At 45.1% G+C, this 15,997-nt stretch overlaps 2 protein-coding genes across 7 annotated transcripts in view; one reads left to right on the plus strand and one right to left on the minus strand.

The window, feature by feature from the left end:
- The window catches only part of SMARCD2 (SWI/SNF related, matrix associated, actin dependent regulator of chromatin, subfamily d, member 2), a 21,668-nt gene extending 18,001 nt beyond the window's left edge, over nucleotides 1-3,667 (minus strand). For 2 of the 3 annotated variants that reach the window (XM_047833449.1, XM_047833448.1), the window contains exon 1: nucleotides 2,651-2,879. The gene's annotated coding sequence lies outside the window, so the exon portion shown is untranslated. Of the gene's footprint in view, nucleotides 1-2,650; nucleotides 2,880-3,595 lie in introns of those variants that run through there. The other variant, XM_047833450.1, reaches the window with a different exon arrangement.
- Nucleotides 3,287-15,287, plus strand: LOC125151916 (intercellular adhesion molecule 5-like). Of its 4 annotated transcripts, none has more exons than XM_047833444.1 (8): nucleotides 3,287-3,426; nucleotides 8,756-8,831; nucleotides 10,161-10,427; nucleotides 11,286-11,606; nucleotides 11,864-12,142; nucleotides 12,672-12,941; nucleotides 13,613-13,855; nucleotides 14,056-15,287. In XM_047833444.1, the coding sequence occupies exons 2-8, from the start codon at nucleotides 8,777-8,779 to the stop codon at nucleotides 14,262-14,264; spliced, it is 1,644 nt and encodes a 547-aa protein (XP_047689400.1). In that variant the 5' UTR covers nucleotides 3,287-3,426; nucleotides 8,756-8,776; the 3' UTR covers nucleotides 14,265-15,287. The 4 variants fall into 4 exon arrangements, with proteins under 4 accessions (XP_047689400.1, XP_047689401.1, XP_047689402.1 ...); XM_047833445.1 differs by having other exon boundaries at nucleotides 3,291-3,438; XM_047833446.1 differs by lacking the exon at nucleotides 3,287-3,426 and adding an exon at nucleotides 3,725-3,865.
- Nucleotides 15,288-15,997: the final 710 nt, after the last annotated feature.

The raw sequence follows: 15,997 nt of genomic DNA on the forward strand, positions 1-15,997 counted from the left end.
GCTGTGTCCCCACTACCTAGAACAATACCTGGAACAAAGTTAAGTACTCAATTCACATTGATTAAATGAATAAGTGTTCCTCCCCAGTTCTCTGCTATTCAAGTGTCTGTTTATTCTTCAAAGCCAACTCAAATGTCACCGCCTCTGGAATTTCCATGACTTTCTATCCCCACCTTCTAACTGCCATCATCAATTTGTTGTTTTCTGTTTTCCTTAACACTCAGCCAAAATTTCTGTAAGAGTACTCATCGTATTGTGCTGTGGCTTTTGTTTAGGGTTCTGCCTCCACCACACACCCCTCCAGTGTGAACTCTAAGAGGACAAGGACAGTGCAGAAACAATGCCTGCTCAGGAAATAGCTCTGATAAAAGTTACCTCCGCTTCCCCACCCCAGAACTCTGTTCCAAGTCAGTCCTGATCAGGAGTTACCCCATCAGGGCAGAAGGTTAAAACCAGCTTAGATCTTAACAGTTAACTTTGGTTTCCAAATCTTTCTCAAGCTTTATGCTCTTGCTTTCTTAGACTTTACTGATTAGTGACCTTCCACCTGGATTCTTGGATTTTTCTTTGTTTACTCTTAGCTCAGATCTTATCCTCACCTTGACTCTGATGGGCTGGTCAAGGTTGATTCACTTAGTACTAACTACTGATTTTAACCCTTAATTTATCTGCTCTTCTAATTCTGGTTAAGACTGTACTGATCCTAGGGCGCCTGGGTGGCTCAGTCGGTTGAGCATCCGACTTCAGTTCAGGTCACGATCTCGCAGTTGACGAGTTTGAGCCCCCGTGTTGGGCTCCGTGCTGACGGCTCAAAGCCTGGAGCCTGCTTCGAATTCTGTGTCTCCCTCTCTCTCTGCCCCTCCCCCGCTCATGCTCTGTCTGTCTCAAAAATAAACATTAAAAAAAAAAAAAAAAAAGACTGTACTGATCCCACCTAACCATTTAGCTTCTATAAACAAGGTGCCTCTGAGTTGGGCATTGACAGCTCCAGGAGTAAAAAACAGGTAAGGGAGAAAAAGAGTCTTGAGGGATCAGGAAAGTAGCAGATCTGGGGAGCCCAGAAACCAAGTAAAGCAGTTAAAAGGGAGGTGCCACTTCAGAAGACCCTCTAGCTGCAGTTTCTCTTGCTTTTGTCAGGTTCAAACTCACTACTACTATAACCCACTCCCACAGTCATAACTTCGACCCAAGCCAAAGCAATTATCCATTTGAAGGAATGACTTCTCAACTTCCCTAGGAAAGCACCATCCACATAAAGAAATGGGTCACCTGGAGCAAGCCCATTTGCCAAGATTCAATTCACTGGCCAATTTATAAAATTACCGTAAATTTTTAAAAACCATTTTTATATGATACAGCTATTTTTATTAGATGGGATTATATTAGCAGCCTTTAAAATACTAAAATTTAAGATTTCCACTGAAGAAATCAAAGTTAAGGTTGATACACCATTCAGGAATTGGGAAAAGGACATTAAAAATACAAGCATATGACAAAATAGAAAACGACGTTCAAAGGCACCTCCTAAAAACAAGGAGCTGAAAAAAATCCCACTAAGCATAAGCACAGAGATTTTGGTTTCTAGCAAGCGGTGATTATGATGTTGATTTGGTATCACTATTATGTAGAAATATTTAACATAAGTGAGCAAAACCATTCGAAGCCATAAAAGAGAAATGCGGGTAGCCTGGAGGGGTTACTCTGATAGGTCTTCTAAACTAGCCTCAAATAAAGCCTGGCAGTTTTAGTGGGGAGTCGTCAGGAAAGGCCTTTCCTGTGATCACAAAAGGAAGACAGACTATAATTTATCAAACACCAATGTAGTGTCAAAAACAATGGTAGGCACTTTCAAATACATAAACTAAATGTCATTCCTTTTAACAGAAGAACTAGAAGTTATGTAACTTTCCCATAGTGTCAAAGTTAGTTAAGACATCGTAGAGGAATTCATAGACCGGTTTGTCTGGCCCCAAAGCTTCTATTCCAGGTAACATTCTCCCCCAAAATGTCAGTATGGAAGACGACAAAGCATTGGTACAACTAGGGTACGAGGAAGGCAGCTGCCCTTCTTGGACAAGAAGTCACTCATAATCTAAAAGAAATAAACCTTCTTTTTTAAAATTTTTTTTTTCAACGTTTATTTATTTTTGGGACAGAGAGAGACAGAGCATGAACGGGGGAGGGGCAGAGAGAGAGGGAGACACAGAATCGGAAACAGGCTCCAGGCTCCGAGCCATCAGCCCAGAGCCTGACGCGGGGCTCGAACTCCTGGACCGCGAGATTGTGACCTGGCTGAAGTCGGACGCTTAACCGACTGCGCCACCCAGGCGCCCCAGAAATAAACCCTCTTCCACAAAAGAGGTAATAGTAGCGCCTCCTCAAAGGAGTTACAGTAAATGAGATAGGGAATGCACGTAATTGGTCCCCTGAAAACTCCCAAATCCTCAAATTTCACTGCACCAAGGAGCTCAGCCCATGGCTCACGGTCAGCCGAGGACTGTGGGAGACAAGGACACAACAGGATGCCCATGAGAATGGCCCGACCTGGGCGCCGGAAAAGCGTTCTGAGAAACAACCCTCCGAAGATGTTTGCCACGAAAGCGGTGGAAAGGGGTCCGGGGTGGAGAGACACAACGGAGGATTTACTCACCCCCATTTTTATGGCTATTGATAGCTGCTGGGCTGGGGAGCAAGAGCGCAGGCACCTTTGGTAGGAAGTGAGGAAGGGAATGCTCGTTTACTCAAGCGTGTTACTTGTATGTGGAGAAACGGGGGTGTACGAAAAAAGTATTTTTGATACTGGCAAAAAGTCCCGTGGAACCAATTTGCCAGGCCACCCAGGAAGAGCCGAGACCGACGCCAGCTAGATTTTTGAGCAACTGAGAAACCGACACCCAACGCCAACCTGCGCGGCCCAACATGGGAACGCAGCTGCGCGCGCAGCCAGCTTCCGCGCGCGACTTCGCACATGCTCAGGCCGCGTCACACAACGAATAGGCACAGGGGTGGACAATCCTTTGTTTTTCTAACAGAGCCACTATTTCCTACAACAACCCTTACTCTTTTGTGTTCACTTTGTTTTGCTTAGTACCTATTATCTTGAATCAAACATGAGCTCTCTACCAAGCGAGACACAGGCTTCTCTACCTTCATTTTCCCTTGCAACCCCCTCCTGTGAGTTCAGCTTCCTGGTCCGCTCCATTGGCCTCGACCAACCCTTGCTAAGCTTCTGGCTAAACGTCACGAGTTTCTGGGCAGATCAGGAAATCCTCCGGCCAGAAGCTCGCGCGCGCGCCCCCGCCTGGCGCTGCCTACCAAACGGTCTGAGCGCGTGGCAAGTTTCTGAGAACAGCGCGGGCGAGGCAGCGGAGCGGTTTAGCTATCCCAGGAGTGACAGGAGCGGCGAGCGGCGAGGAGCGGCCCTCCGTGAGGATTTAGGTCTTGCTTTGTGTGCTTAGGTTCATGCCGGTGTCTCCTCCTGGCTTTTTCCGTCAGGTCTGCAGAGGCCTGACCTCGTGTGACGGGCTTCGCCTTGTCACGCGGCAGTGGGCCGGAAACCCAGAGGGGCACTCGCTGGAGTGGTTTTTCCACATACCTTTCACGTTTTAAATACCATCCGCCTCTGAAGCCCTTCCCGGCCTGTCGGGCCGAGAGCGTGAGAGCCACACTGTGTGCAGGCCAGACGGGAGACTCCTTCCGAGCGGGAACGGGCGTTGCACTCCGCGTCCGAGCGCCGGGCTCGGTCCTGCCCTCGAGTCTTTGTAGCTGTTGTGTCGGGTCGAGGTGTGGATGCCCTGCCCTCCCGGGGCCGACAGTCCGGCACGGGAGGTAGACCCGCCGGCCTGACAAGCGAGGTGTCAGGGAGGTGCGCGTCCCGAAAGCAGTAGCGTGGGGCTGGCGGGCAGCGGCCTGGGCACTATGGGGGGAGGACACGGGGGTGCTCGTGCTGAGCCCTGATCACGAACGTACGCTCACCTGGGGGGAGTGTTCCGCGAGGAGGAAGCGAATTCCAGGGAATTCGAGGGAGAAGACCATGCAGAGGGTGGGATGTGACTCCCGGATGTATGAGAAACTGCAGGACACCCTGGGAGCGCCCCAGATTCGGACCGGAAGGCCAGGTGCGCTCCACAGCCAAAGCCATCCCAAGGGCATGTCGGCGTGTGCCGTCCTCCCCTCATCTGCCTATGTATGCCCTCCCTGCAACCCTTCAGTGGCTGGATTAGAGGCCTAGGATTTCAGACACTTTATTTTTAAAAAATTTTTTTTTCAACGTTTATTTATTTTTGGGACAGAGAGAGACAGAGCATGAACGGGGGAGGGGCAGAGAGAGAGGGAGACACAGAATCGGAAACAGGCTCCAGGCTCTGAGCCATCAGCCCAGAGCCCGATGCGGGGCTCGAACTCACGGACCGCGAGATCGTGACCTGGCTGAAGTCGGACACTTAACCGACTGCGCCACCCAGGCGCCCCTGGATTTCAGACACTTTAAACCTTTCATTTGGCATATAATACTACAAAGCAAGTAAGCCCAAGGAGTTAAAAAAGATTTAAAAATTCATTTCCTCTTAGGGATGCTGCTTGCTTTCTAAGAAAATGAACGAATAAGGGGCACCTGGGTGGCTCAGTCGGTTGAGCGTCAGACGTCAACTCAGGTCATGATCTCATAGTTTGTGAGTTCGAGCCCCACGTCAGGCTCTGTGCTGACAGCTCAGACCTTGGAGCCTCCTTCACATTCTGTGTCTCCCCGCCTCTCGGCCCCTCCCCTGCTCATGCTCTGTCTCTCTCTGTCTCTCAATCATAATTAAACGTTAAAAAAATTAAAAGAAAATGAATGAATAAAAAACGTAACGTTTCAGTACCTGATCGTAACATGCTAGGTGAAAACAAGGATGAACTTTTTTTTTTTAACGTTTATTTTTGAGAGAGAGACAGAGCACAAGCAGGAGAGGTTCAGAGACAGGGAGACACAGAATTCAAGGCAGGCTCCAGGCTCTGAGCTGTCAGCACAGAGCCTGACATGGGGCTCAAACTCATCAGCTGTGAGATCATGACCTGAGCAGAAGTCCCACACTTAAATCGACTGAGCAACCCAGGCTCCCCCAAGGATGAACTCTTACAGCTGTGAGGATAGTTGGGCGGGGAGAGGGCACTTGGAACAACATAGAACAAACAAAGTATTGTCAGTATCCCAGAATGAAAACAACAAGAATCAGCACAACCCTGCCCCCCCCCCCTCCATTTTCTTATATCTATGTGGCATGTACTAGTGGCAACCACAAGGGAAAACCACCTAGGTTGGTTTATAGAGATCAAAGATGGGAGATCTTTTTTAGCCAAGGCTCTAGGAGAATATAATCTATAAGATTAATTCACAGCAAGATTAGGTTTGCAGAGAAAGGTACCATCAGCAAGCTAAGGAGAGATGAATGAAACAGGAGCTCTTGGATTAACCACTATGCAGGATGGTTTGTGGCACAGTGGCCCCATCAAAGCACAGATAATCTAGAGTCACTGAATATAAAGAAGCAGTGAAGTAGTAAGAATTGCCCAGCAGTAAAGATGCCTGGGTTTGAATGCTGGCTGCACCTCTTAATTAGTTGTGTGATTTGGGGTGAGTTACTTTACCTCTTCCAGTCTCCATCTCCTCATCTGTAAAAGTGGCAATTATCGTAAGATTGCTATGAGATAACTAAAGTAAACCAGTCAGTGTAGTGCCTGGAACATAGTACTGTATATGGTTACTAAATGTTAGAAGCTACTAGACAAGATGTGGTTGAGAAAAGAGTCAATGAAGTGAGATACAGATCCGTAGTAAGTGCCTAGCTTGGAATGGGTGTTAGGAAGAGAGCACCTCAACGAATTCAACAGTAAATTGGGATTCTACAGTGTCCAACGTGACTGATATTTTTAAAAAATTAGGGGCGCCTGGGTGGCGCAGTCGGTTAAGCGTCCGACTTCAGCCAGGTCACGATCTCGCGGTCCGGGAGTTCGAGCCCCGCGTCAGGCTCTGGGCTGATGGCTCAGAGCCTGGAGCCTGTTTCCGATTCTGTGTCTCCCTCTCTCTCTGCCCCTCCCCCGTTCATGCTCTGTCTCTCTCTGTCCCAAAAATAAATAAACATTGAAAAAAAATTAAAAAAAAATTATATAGCTAAATGAATGTTATGCATGCCCTTCAAACAGTGGGGAATGCCATTTTCCTCTATCCTCCCCTTGATGCTTTTAAAAGTAGATATGAATAATTGATATATTCTAAATATTATGCGATGTGAAAAAATATGTAGAACACTGCTATTTTATTAATCTGTAACATACGCTTTTAAGTAAAACAAGTATGTTTACTATGCAAACATAACCTCTAACCCCCATTTTCAACCAGACAGAGATCCCCCTGAATATCCTCTATATAAAAATTCTGCAGTCACTAATGCCTTCAGGCCCTCTTGGATCTCCCTTAGATTACCGCAGTCACCTTCTACCAGATCTCGTGGCCATCAGTCTTTTCGTCCATCTTTCTTTTTCCACACACTGCCAGTGTTGTCATTTTGAAAAATAAAGCTGATTATTTCACCCCCCTGCTTTAAAAGCTCTGTAAATTCCTGCTTACTGACCCAATTGTATACCTACTTCTTTATCCCACAATCCTTTTTCCTGTATGCTACCCATACTGAACTTATTGAATTTTCTCAAATAAGTCTGACCTGACCTCCTCTCTGTATCACCTCATCCCTTAATAAACTTCCAGTCATAATAGAAAATGCAGTTCAAAGGAGACCTGAGAAACCTCAGCTCCTTCAGAGAGAGGTAAAGATTCCCTCCTCAAGGCTCCTGGATCAATTTATCATTATCAGTAGCAGTGGCACAATCACCATCATTCACTAACATATTGAAGTCTTATGTGCCAGGAGTTGGGATAAACACTTGGCTTGAATTTAGTCATTTAATTCTCACTTTACTGTCACCCCCCCCCCATTTTTATAGTAACACTTGGAATAATATTGTTATTTTTATTTACATTTGTCTTTCCCACTAACTTCCAGGGATTCCTATTGTCATGGGATAAATCCTGGTAACTTCTATACCTTTCAAAGAGCCTGGAATATTGTAGGTGCTCAATAATTGTTTGCTGAAATAATGTATGAATATAAGCAATTCCACTCAGGGCTTTTGTACTTTTTCAAACAGCTGTTATTACTTAAAACTCTTATTTTGAAATTCCTTCAAAGTCTGGGGTACTTAGGAATGTCTTCAGTTGATAGGAGATCTTCCTTGGAAAGAGATGTTAAGGCACTCAGAGCTAAATCTGGTGAATAAGGTGTCTGAGTCATATCATTTATTCCTCAAAGAATAACAAAATAGTTTAATAGACTGATTTTTCTTGTGTAGCTTACAAGCCAGCTCTAAATCATTTCAAAAAAAAAAGTTTTGAATAATGGTGTCATTACTGGAATAAATTTATAGCCTCCCACAGTATTCGAAGAGTAACATTCACTTGGAAATATAAATTTTGATATGCCTGTTATCTTATGCATGTATAAAAAAGACCAAAAAAACCCCACACCTTATATGCTCTTTCAGACCAGAATATAAGTGAAGGTACACCTGTATAAAACCCAACGTATGAAAATTCAAATACTACAGAATTAGAGGGTAGTCATCCACTTCGTGGGGTATCCATAACATGCCAGGCGCTGTGCTAGGAGGTGGAGATGCAAGATAAATATAGTCTCTTGTCCTCAGGGAATTTCTAGCATAGTAATGAATTCATCATTAAAAATAATTCACTAAAGTGAATTGCATTTTAACATGTAGCTTCAGAAATCACATTTGGTGTAAAGGGAGGTGCAGACAATCTGCTGTAAGTGAGGGGTTGTGAAGAGGGACAGGATTAGTTAAGAAACCTTTCTTAGAATAAATTAGCTTCAGTGGGGGGCTTTAAAAGAAAAAAAACTTGGTACAGATCGGTGGAGAAAAGAGAGGTGGACAATTAGGACTTAACTCAGCCAACGAAATAATCCAAAGGTTGCTTGGTGAACATGGAGGCAGAGCAGAAAGAGATGGATTATCTTGAGGGATATCTCATAGAGGTCATGAACGGAGCCCTGATGAAACATTTCTCCCTTACATCCGAGAACAGGACTCCTGTGACCATGTTTTTTAGATTCATGGTCATTTCCCACTGGACAGTGCTAGATAAACATTGATTACATCTCTCCAAACTTCGTTTTTCATGTTTCCATGCTAATAGCCTTCTACTGACTCAAGTAGATGGAGACAAATATGTAAACAGATAACTGCAACACAAACATATACAGGAATCTCACTTAATCTAATATCCCCTACTATTTTCCTATGTCCTTTAATTTTTTTTGTATATTTTTAAGAAGTTTTTATTTATTTTGAGACAGAGACAGCACGAGTGGGGAGGGGCAAAGAGAGGGAGAGATAATCCCAAGCAGGCTCTGCATCACCAGCACAGAGCCTAACATGGGACTCGAACCCACAAACCGCGAGATCCTGACCTGAGCCGAAACCAGAAGTTGGAAGCTCAACTGAGCCACCCACGCCACGTGCCCCTTGCTACGTCCTTTTAGTACACCCACACCATACCACTGTTACTCTTGCTATAATTTCTCCAGACTATTCAAGGTGTCAGGAAAGGGTTTGATCTTTAGCAATACCAAAGAAATAGTTCTCTCTATCCTTTTTATTTTCTTTGGTCACTTTTCTCCAGCACTGTTTTCTCTTTTCTCTCCAGCTTTTGGCCCTTTTCACAAGGATGGAAATGCTACTGTTTTGTGTCTGGGCCCTGCTGGCTTTGAACCCTGGCCCAGGTAAGGCTATTTGGGATAGTTTCTTTAGTCAGTATGTGTCAAAGTGCAGGTGGCTGGTCAGTAAGAGTATAAGAAGTACTGAATGTGGCAAAAATATGCTATTCATTTGTCTGGACCCTTGGGAGAGATTCCTATTTTTGGATCATTAGGACACAGAATCTGTAGGTGTCTCTAGCTTATAATTGGGGAACCCAAATTGAGGAACAGGATAACAAACCATCAGAGAAAACTCTCCCCTAAGAAATATGCCTTCTCTCTTTGGCCCCCTGCCAGCCCAGGACTGTCCTAGTTTTCTGTTCTTAAGAATATTTTTACTTCTTTGTTGCCACCTTTTGTGTCATGAAGTTGCAATAGCGTCTTGATAGGAGAGGACCCATAGCTTAATTGTGAGGAGCGAGTGCTCTAGACGGCAAGAAAGGAACTGGAGCCTTAGCGGGTAACACTGCTACATGAGTTGTGTATTCCTAGAAGGGCCCGGTGTTTGGTAGACGAAACAGATGGTGGACATGGCGTAGCTAAAGGGGACCTGTGGGGAAGCTTCCAGGAGACTGTGCCTCTCACCTACATAAGGCATCTGAAAGTTTTACCTGATGTCTCTCTCATTGCACCTGAGATTTCCCTAACAGACTAAACTCTTAAGCATCCAAAAACATGTTGCCTTAGTACCAAAGCAAAAAAGGAATAGTCTTATTTTGAGAAGAGGTGAAAAATTCTGGGAAATGAATGACCCTAGGAGTCACCTTTAGGCTAGTGGGTTTCGTAATTCAGTGTGCATAAGGATCATCAGGAGTGCTTGTTCTGTTCACTGCGTATTTCCACATCCCACCTTCACAAGTTCTTAATCATTCAGTCTGAGGTGGAGCTAGAGTCTCTAGTTTTACAAGCATTCCAGGTAATTCTGGTGAAGGCAATTCTTAGACCATAATTTCAGAGAAACACTGATTTGAGGTGTAAGCACAGAGCTCTTTTCTCTAGGGCCTACTAAGCCCTTGAGGGCCCTCAGCAGCCAGTCCTGGGAGCTTCTAAGACATCTGGAAGCTTAGGAAGCGAATGGTTTCCTTGGCATGAGTTTTAACAACTCTAGTTTCCAAGGTGACACTAATGGAGAAACCAAGATTACTAGAAAGATAATGAATGCAGGGAATGGTGGAATCAGGGTTCTACCTGTTCATTAAGGGTCTTTTTCTTGTCTGGTTCTTTGTAACTTTTTCTTCAGGGTAGGTTTCCTATTTATAACCTACAAATTGATAGACTAGGCCTTCTTGATAGACTAGGGTCTTGTGGTCCTCACCAAAGTCTTTGGCATATGTGTGTGGTTGATCATTTCAGGAGCAACTGAAGAGATATTTGAGGTTTCCATTTGGCCAGATCAGGCCCTGGTAAAGCTTGGACAGTCCCTAATGATCAACTGCAGCACTACCTGTCCAGACCCAGGACCCGGTGGAATTGAAACTTACTTAAAGAAAACCCAGGTGGACAAAGGACCTCAGTGGAAGGAGTTTCTTCTGGAGGATGTCACAGAGAATTCTGTTCTGCAGTGCTTCTTCTCTTGTGCAGGGATCCAAAAGGACACAAGCCTTGACATCACTGTGTATCGTGAGTAGGGCTGAGGAGGAAGGGAAGACTGGGGGAACATGACTATGTCTTTAGGGAAAAATTAGAGATTTCTTTTGGGGGAGACAGTTTGGGCCCTTAGTAGAGATTTCTGTTATACTGCAGGAATTCTAGAGCCAATTACTTCTATTTCCCTTTGGTGAAGGATTTTAAATTAGGAGCAGACCACAGAGGGCATCCAGACATCGTGCTTGAGAATATGTTCAGGTATAGGAGGCATATACTAATAATGCCAGCTTATAAATGATCAGAAAAGTATACAACTTGTGGTAAATTATTTGGCACAAGTTCTTAGAATAAATAGGGACTGGAAAAAGGAGGGTCTCTGTCTCCATGGAAAAGGAGGCTCTTGAGCTTCACTCCTGCAGAATGGTAAGGATTTGAAGTGAAGGGCATGGGTGAGGAAGATCTTTCAGGTGGGCAAATAGCATTGGCAAGGATATGGCCATAAGAGTAAGTGTGATCTCTTTGGGGTAAAAGCTTGGTAGACTAGGGTGTAGTTTTTGTGTGATGCTAAGGAGCTCCTCAGAAGCTGCTCATGCCTCTGAAGCACCTCTGGTAAGAGATAAAAGTTCTCCAGAATGGCAGCAACAGTCAACGCAAGGGACCTGCCCCTCAACAGTCACATTTCTTGGCTATGACTTTAGCCACCTTTGACGGGCAGAAGAGCCAGAAGACTGACTTGTCTTATGTAGGGCAGGGTTGGCAGAAAGCTGACACAGTTGATCGGATGGTTTAAGAGTAACGGTCACCTTGTATCACCAGCTTTCTGTCCTATACCATTTCTTTCTGGAGAGGTGAGTAGCCTTCTCTCATCAAGCCCACCTTTTTCTCTTAAAGAGCCACCCGAGCAGGTGATCCTGGAGCTGCAGCCTGCATGGGTAGCCATGGATGAAGCCTTCACAGTGAAGTGCCACGTGCCCAGTGTAGCACCCCTGGAGAACCTCACCCTTACCCTTCTCCAGGGTAACCAGGAACTACACAGAAAGGACTTTATGAACTTGGCTGTGGCCTCCCAAAGAGCTGAGATCACCATCAATGTCAAAGCCCAAAGGGAAGATGATAGGTGCAATTTCTCCTGCCGTGCAGAACTGGACTTGAGTTCACATGGTGGAGGGCTCTTTCACAGTAGCTCAGCCATCAAGGTACTCCGGATCTTTGGTGAGTCAGTGCCCAGGTATGGAAGGATCCTGAGGCTCAGTTTCTTTATCTTACCTTGGCCTTTTGGGACTAAGTTTCCACAGAGTTTAGGATTAGGGTGTGAGAGTAATTGAGCCCCATCTTTACCTGGGCTGTAATCTTACCCTGGGGGACAGAGAGCTTTAAGCCACACTCCCTTCCTAAATTGTGGGGTCCTATATAGCACATGATTTATCATGGCTTTTCTCCTTTCTTTCCTTTTCTTCATTTTTTGGCAGAATTCTCTGAGAGTCCCCAAATCTGGGTCTCCTCACTTTTGGAGATTGGGATGGCAGAGGCTGTGAGCTGCGAGTTGGCTAGGGTGTTCCCCGCCAGAGAGGTAATGTTCCACATGTTCCTGGGAGACCAAGAGCTGAGCCTGTTTGTCTCCTGGAAGGGAGACACAGCATGGGCCAATACCACAGTTCGGGCCATGGAGACTGGTGATCAGGAGCTGTCTTGCCTTGTATCTCTGGGTCCAATGGAACAGAAAACAAGAGAGCCAGTGCATGTCTATAGTAAGTGAGCTGCCTCTTCCCTTCCTCACGAGGGTTCTCTGCCACTGAAACTTCCACAGTAAATCCTTGGTGGTGCCACTGCAAATATCCCTATTAACCTTTCCTCGGTACACTCTCATGTGATCTTTCTCTGATGAGTGCAGGCAGGTTGGAGACATGCATTGAGACAGTAGTTGTGTTCAGCCTTCACCGTTTCTTGTGGCCATCTTACTTACAGAGTGATTATAGGTCCTTCAGCTTGTTTCTGGGAACAACTTTTTGAGGTGGGGAGGAAATTTATAAGATGAAAACCCATCTTGCTGTCCTTGCCACAGAGGCAATAGCCAAATGTATGGACACTGCATTTGTCATAAGAAGAGCTCTCAAATTCCCAAATCTCACTGCTCTTGCCATTCAGCACAGAAGCAGTAGGGTATCCAAAGTTTTCCCTGTCTTATCTGCCTAGATACCATACCATCAGAAGCAAGAGTATAGAACTGGCTGAGAATTTTGAGAAATATGTTTGATTCTCTCTTTCCTTTTCTTATAGGCTTCCCTCCACCAATCCTAGAGATAGAAGAATTATACCCATTGGCAGGGACAGACATTAATGTGACCTGTTTGGGGCATGTGTTAACATCACCCAGCCCTACTCTTCGGCTTAAGGGAGCCCCAGATCTCCCTGCCCCTGGGGAACCTGCCTGGCTTTTACTTACCACCAGGGAGGAAGATAACGGCCGAAATTTCTCCTGTGAGGCCTCTTTGGAGGTTCAGGGTCAGCGGTTGAGCAAAACCACTGCGGTCCAGCTCCATGTCTTATGTGAGTAGAGGCCTGATCTTTCTTGTCAAAACAAGGATTATTATTAGTCTCTCATCTCCAGAGTTCTTGGCCAGCAACTTCATTATTAGAGTTGCTACATTTTTCTCATTAAAATAAAACATCAAAGGGTGAAATAAAATTAAAGCTCCCCAAGCTTACATTATCCCCAGGAAAGTAAGCTGAGAGAAACATGAGGGGGACCTGGGAACGGAAAAGAGAATGCAGGGTGATTAGCTGGTATTAGTTGAGGGTTGATGGCCGAGAACACAGGAAGTGATAGTTGGAGTTTATGCTGAGGAGGGAAATTTTCATATAAAAATCTGTGTTTTTGAAAAGTAGAAAATCCCTCATCTCTGGGTTCGCCCCTACCCATCTCCTCACTCACTGAGAAGCAAAGATGGGAAGCAGGGAAGCCAGCATTGATAGGACAGGCCAGATCATTGAGTCTGAATCCATTAAGATGCCTTTGCTGCATCTCTGACTCCTTGCCCCTAGAAAATGGAAGACAGAAGAGTGCCCCAAAGCAGGCAACAGTGCTCCTTCCCTTGGGAAGTAAAGCTGTCAGGTGGGAGGGACACAGCTTTTGGATTAGGGGAGAGGAAGCTAAGCATCTCAGTGAGGAAGGAATGTGGCACACTGAGCTCAGCTCCTTGGGGGACTCTCTTTTCCAGACAAGCCCCGGTTAGAGGAAGCTGACTGCCCTGGCAACCAGACGTGGGTGAAAGGGACAGAGCAGCTGCTTGCCTGCGTCCCAAAGGGAAACCCAGCTCCAACCTTGGTGTGTACCTGGAATGGAGTGATATTCAACTTTGAAGTGCCACGGAAAGCAACCCAGAACCACACAGGAACCTACTGCTGCACAGCCTCTAACCAACTGGGCTCTGTCAGCAAAGACATTGCTGTCATCGTTCGAGGTGACTGTGGCTTTCCTGCTGCCAGGCCTAGGATGGAAATGCCCAAGGGGTTTGGGATTCTTACCCAAATAGGGAAAGAAGAAAAATTTCAGTGGGTAGGGAAGGGTGAGACTGAGAGGTGGGCATGGTAAGCTGGAGAGGGGGGGTGGTTCTCTTGCCCTCTTGCCCCTCCCAATTCTCTGTCTTCTGTGCTTGGGCAGGACTGGATGAAGGAATCAGCCCCACCATCTTTGTCATCATTATTGTCGCTCTTGGAGTGGGTGTAATCACCATAGCACTGTATTTGAACTACCGGCCTTGCAAAATAGAGAGGCGGAAATTGCCCTATAGGCAGAAAGAGAAGAACAAAGAGGAGGAAAGCCAGTTTGCTGTTCAGCAAGCAGAAAAATGCAATGCACATAATTGTTAAATGGAAACAGCTATTTGTTTGAAAGCAACCTCTACTCCTGGGGTTTCCTAAGGGAGGAAAGTGGGGGAGGAAAAAGGAAGAGACATTACCCTTTGTGTTCTACAGTCCCATAAAACAGTGTTTCAGACCCCCACGTCCCTTGTATCTCATCCATCCACAAGCTCAGCTCCTCTGAGTTCATTCTAGTCACCAGAATTTCAGTCTCAGTGTCCAGCTAATGAGAGGGCCTCTTGCTTCTTACTGTGTGCTTAGTCAGTCCACTCCCAAAAGAAAGCCCTTTGCTTTCAACATCAGACTGAAGAGATAGAAATATCTCAGAAATGCAACTCATTTCTCATGGTTTCTTCATGACTAAGTGGGAACCAGTTTTTTAGTCCACAGAGGACTTCAAAGGGAGTACCAAACAAAGAGATAGGAATCAGAACCTATTCCTCCCTACACATTCCCCTGATCCCCTAACCTGAGGTTCTGGAGTGCCGGCTCCCAGAGCTGAGTTTGATGACACCATTAAGGGTCAGTAGCTGGCTTCAACTCACTAGAGGAGTGTAAAAGTCATAAACTCCACATTGGGTCAGACAAGCAGCTTACCTAGCCCCAGAAGTGGAAGTTAGAGTTCTTCCATTAAATTGCCCTCATAGGTTAAGGGCTCCAAACATCTCTGAATTCATTTTCATAATCCATTATAAAGTGATCATCTGTGAGTTCACATTTGACATATTAATTTTTTTCTCCATATAGGCTCTAAGGCTAGAGTTCCAATGGTTATTCTCCCTTCCCATAAAGAAGTACATATTTTTGTATGTCTGAAAACTATTTCCTTTAAGCTTCGGGACAACTCCTGCTGTGACAATGTTCACCATATGATTTCATGATTCAGCTTCCTTCTCTGTTCTTTGGAAAAAATATATTCACCCCCACAGAAGACATGAAAAATCATAAAACCAGATCTTTTCTCCTAAATCAGTCATGTATGGGTCACTGAAATGTTGGATATGGTAAAAAAATAAAAGTGATTTTACAATATCTGAAAGTATTTCTTTTCTGTGTCATTTTTGAAAACTTTTATTAAGCCACATGGTTGCATTTTGAGTACAGTTTCTAAGAAAAGAATGTCAAGTCGGTAGCACAAACAACTAGCCCAGGGCAGGTGGTGTGTTGGCTCAGGGCAGCAGCCTATTTGACCTGCCCTTGAAACTAAAGTTCAGACCTCAAGATAGAGGTCTACAGCCTTCCAAATAGAAGACACTAGGCTAGAAAGAATACAGCATCAGGCATCAAAGTAAAAAGATTCATTCTTTCCAGACCTTCTCTGAGTCTGGGTTATGGGTTAGGTATAAAAATAACACTTTGATTTCAATACATACAAGGCAGTGGAGATATAAGGGTGGACAAAACTGTGTCCCTGCCTTCTACAAGCTTACAGTCACTGAGGGAAGCCAGAGCAAGTCAACAGGAAGTCACAATTGCACCTTAACACTGGGAAAACAGGTCTTTATAAGAATGCCTAACTCAGGATCAAGGAAAAAAGCTTCTTGGGAGGAAACTGGAAATAATTTGTTTGATTTTGCAAAAGAGCATCCCATCCCCCACCCCCTCCAAATGACCTCAGCCTCCATTTTTCCACTCAATAATACAGCAGCCATCACTCTCTCATCATGTAATATAACTTGCTCACTTTTCTGAATTGAACACTTAAGGAAATAAGGAAGTGGGTTTAAAAGAAAAGAGTATAG

Source organism: Prionailurus viverrinus, chromosome E1, assembly GCF_022837055.1.
Source record: "Prionailurus viverrinus isolate Anna chromosome E1, UM_Priviv_1.0, whole genome shotgun sequence".
Taxonomy (NCBI): Eukaryota; Metazoa; Chordata; class Mammalia; order Carnivora; family Felidae; genus Prionailurus; species Prionailurus viverrinus.

What these genes read in the sequence shown, in the direction of transcription:
- LOC125151916 (XM_047833443.1), top strand. Translation starts at nt 4,065, where the DNA reads ATGAGAAACTGCAGGACACCCTGGGAGCGCCCCAGATTCGGACCGGAA. An exon ending in GATTCGGACCGGAAGGCCAG is followed by an intron (nt 4,119 to 8,755) that starts GTGCGCTCCACA and finishes TTTTCTCTCCAG; the next exon opens with CTTTTGGCCCTTTTCACAAG. An exon ending in CATTGCTGTCATCGTTCGAG is followed by an intron (nt 13,856 to 14,055) that starts GTGACTGTGGCT and finishes GTGCTTGGGCAG; the next exon opens with GACTGGATGAAGGAATCAGC.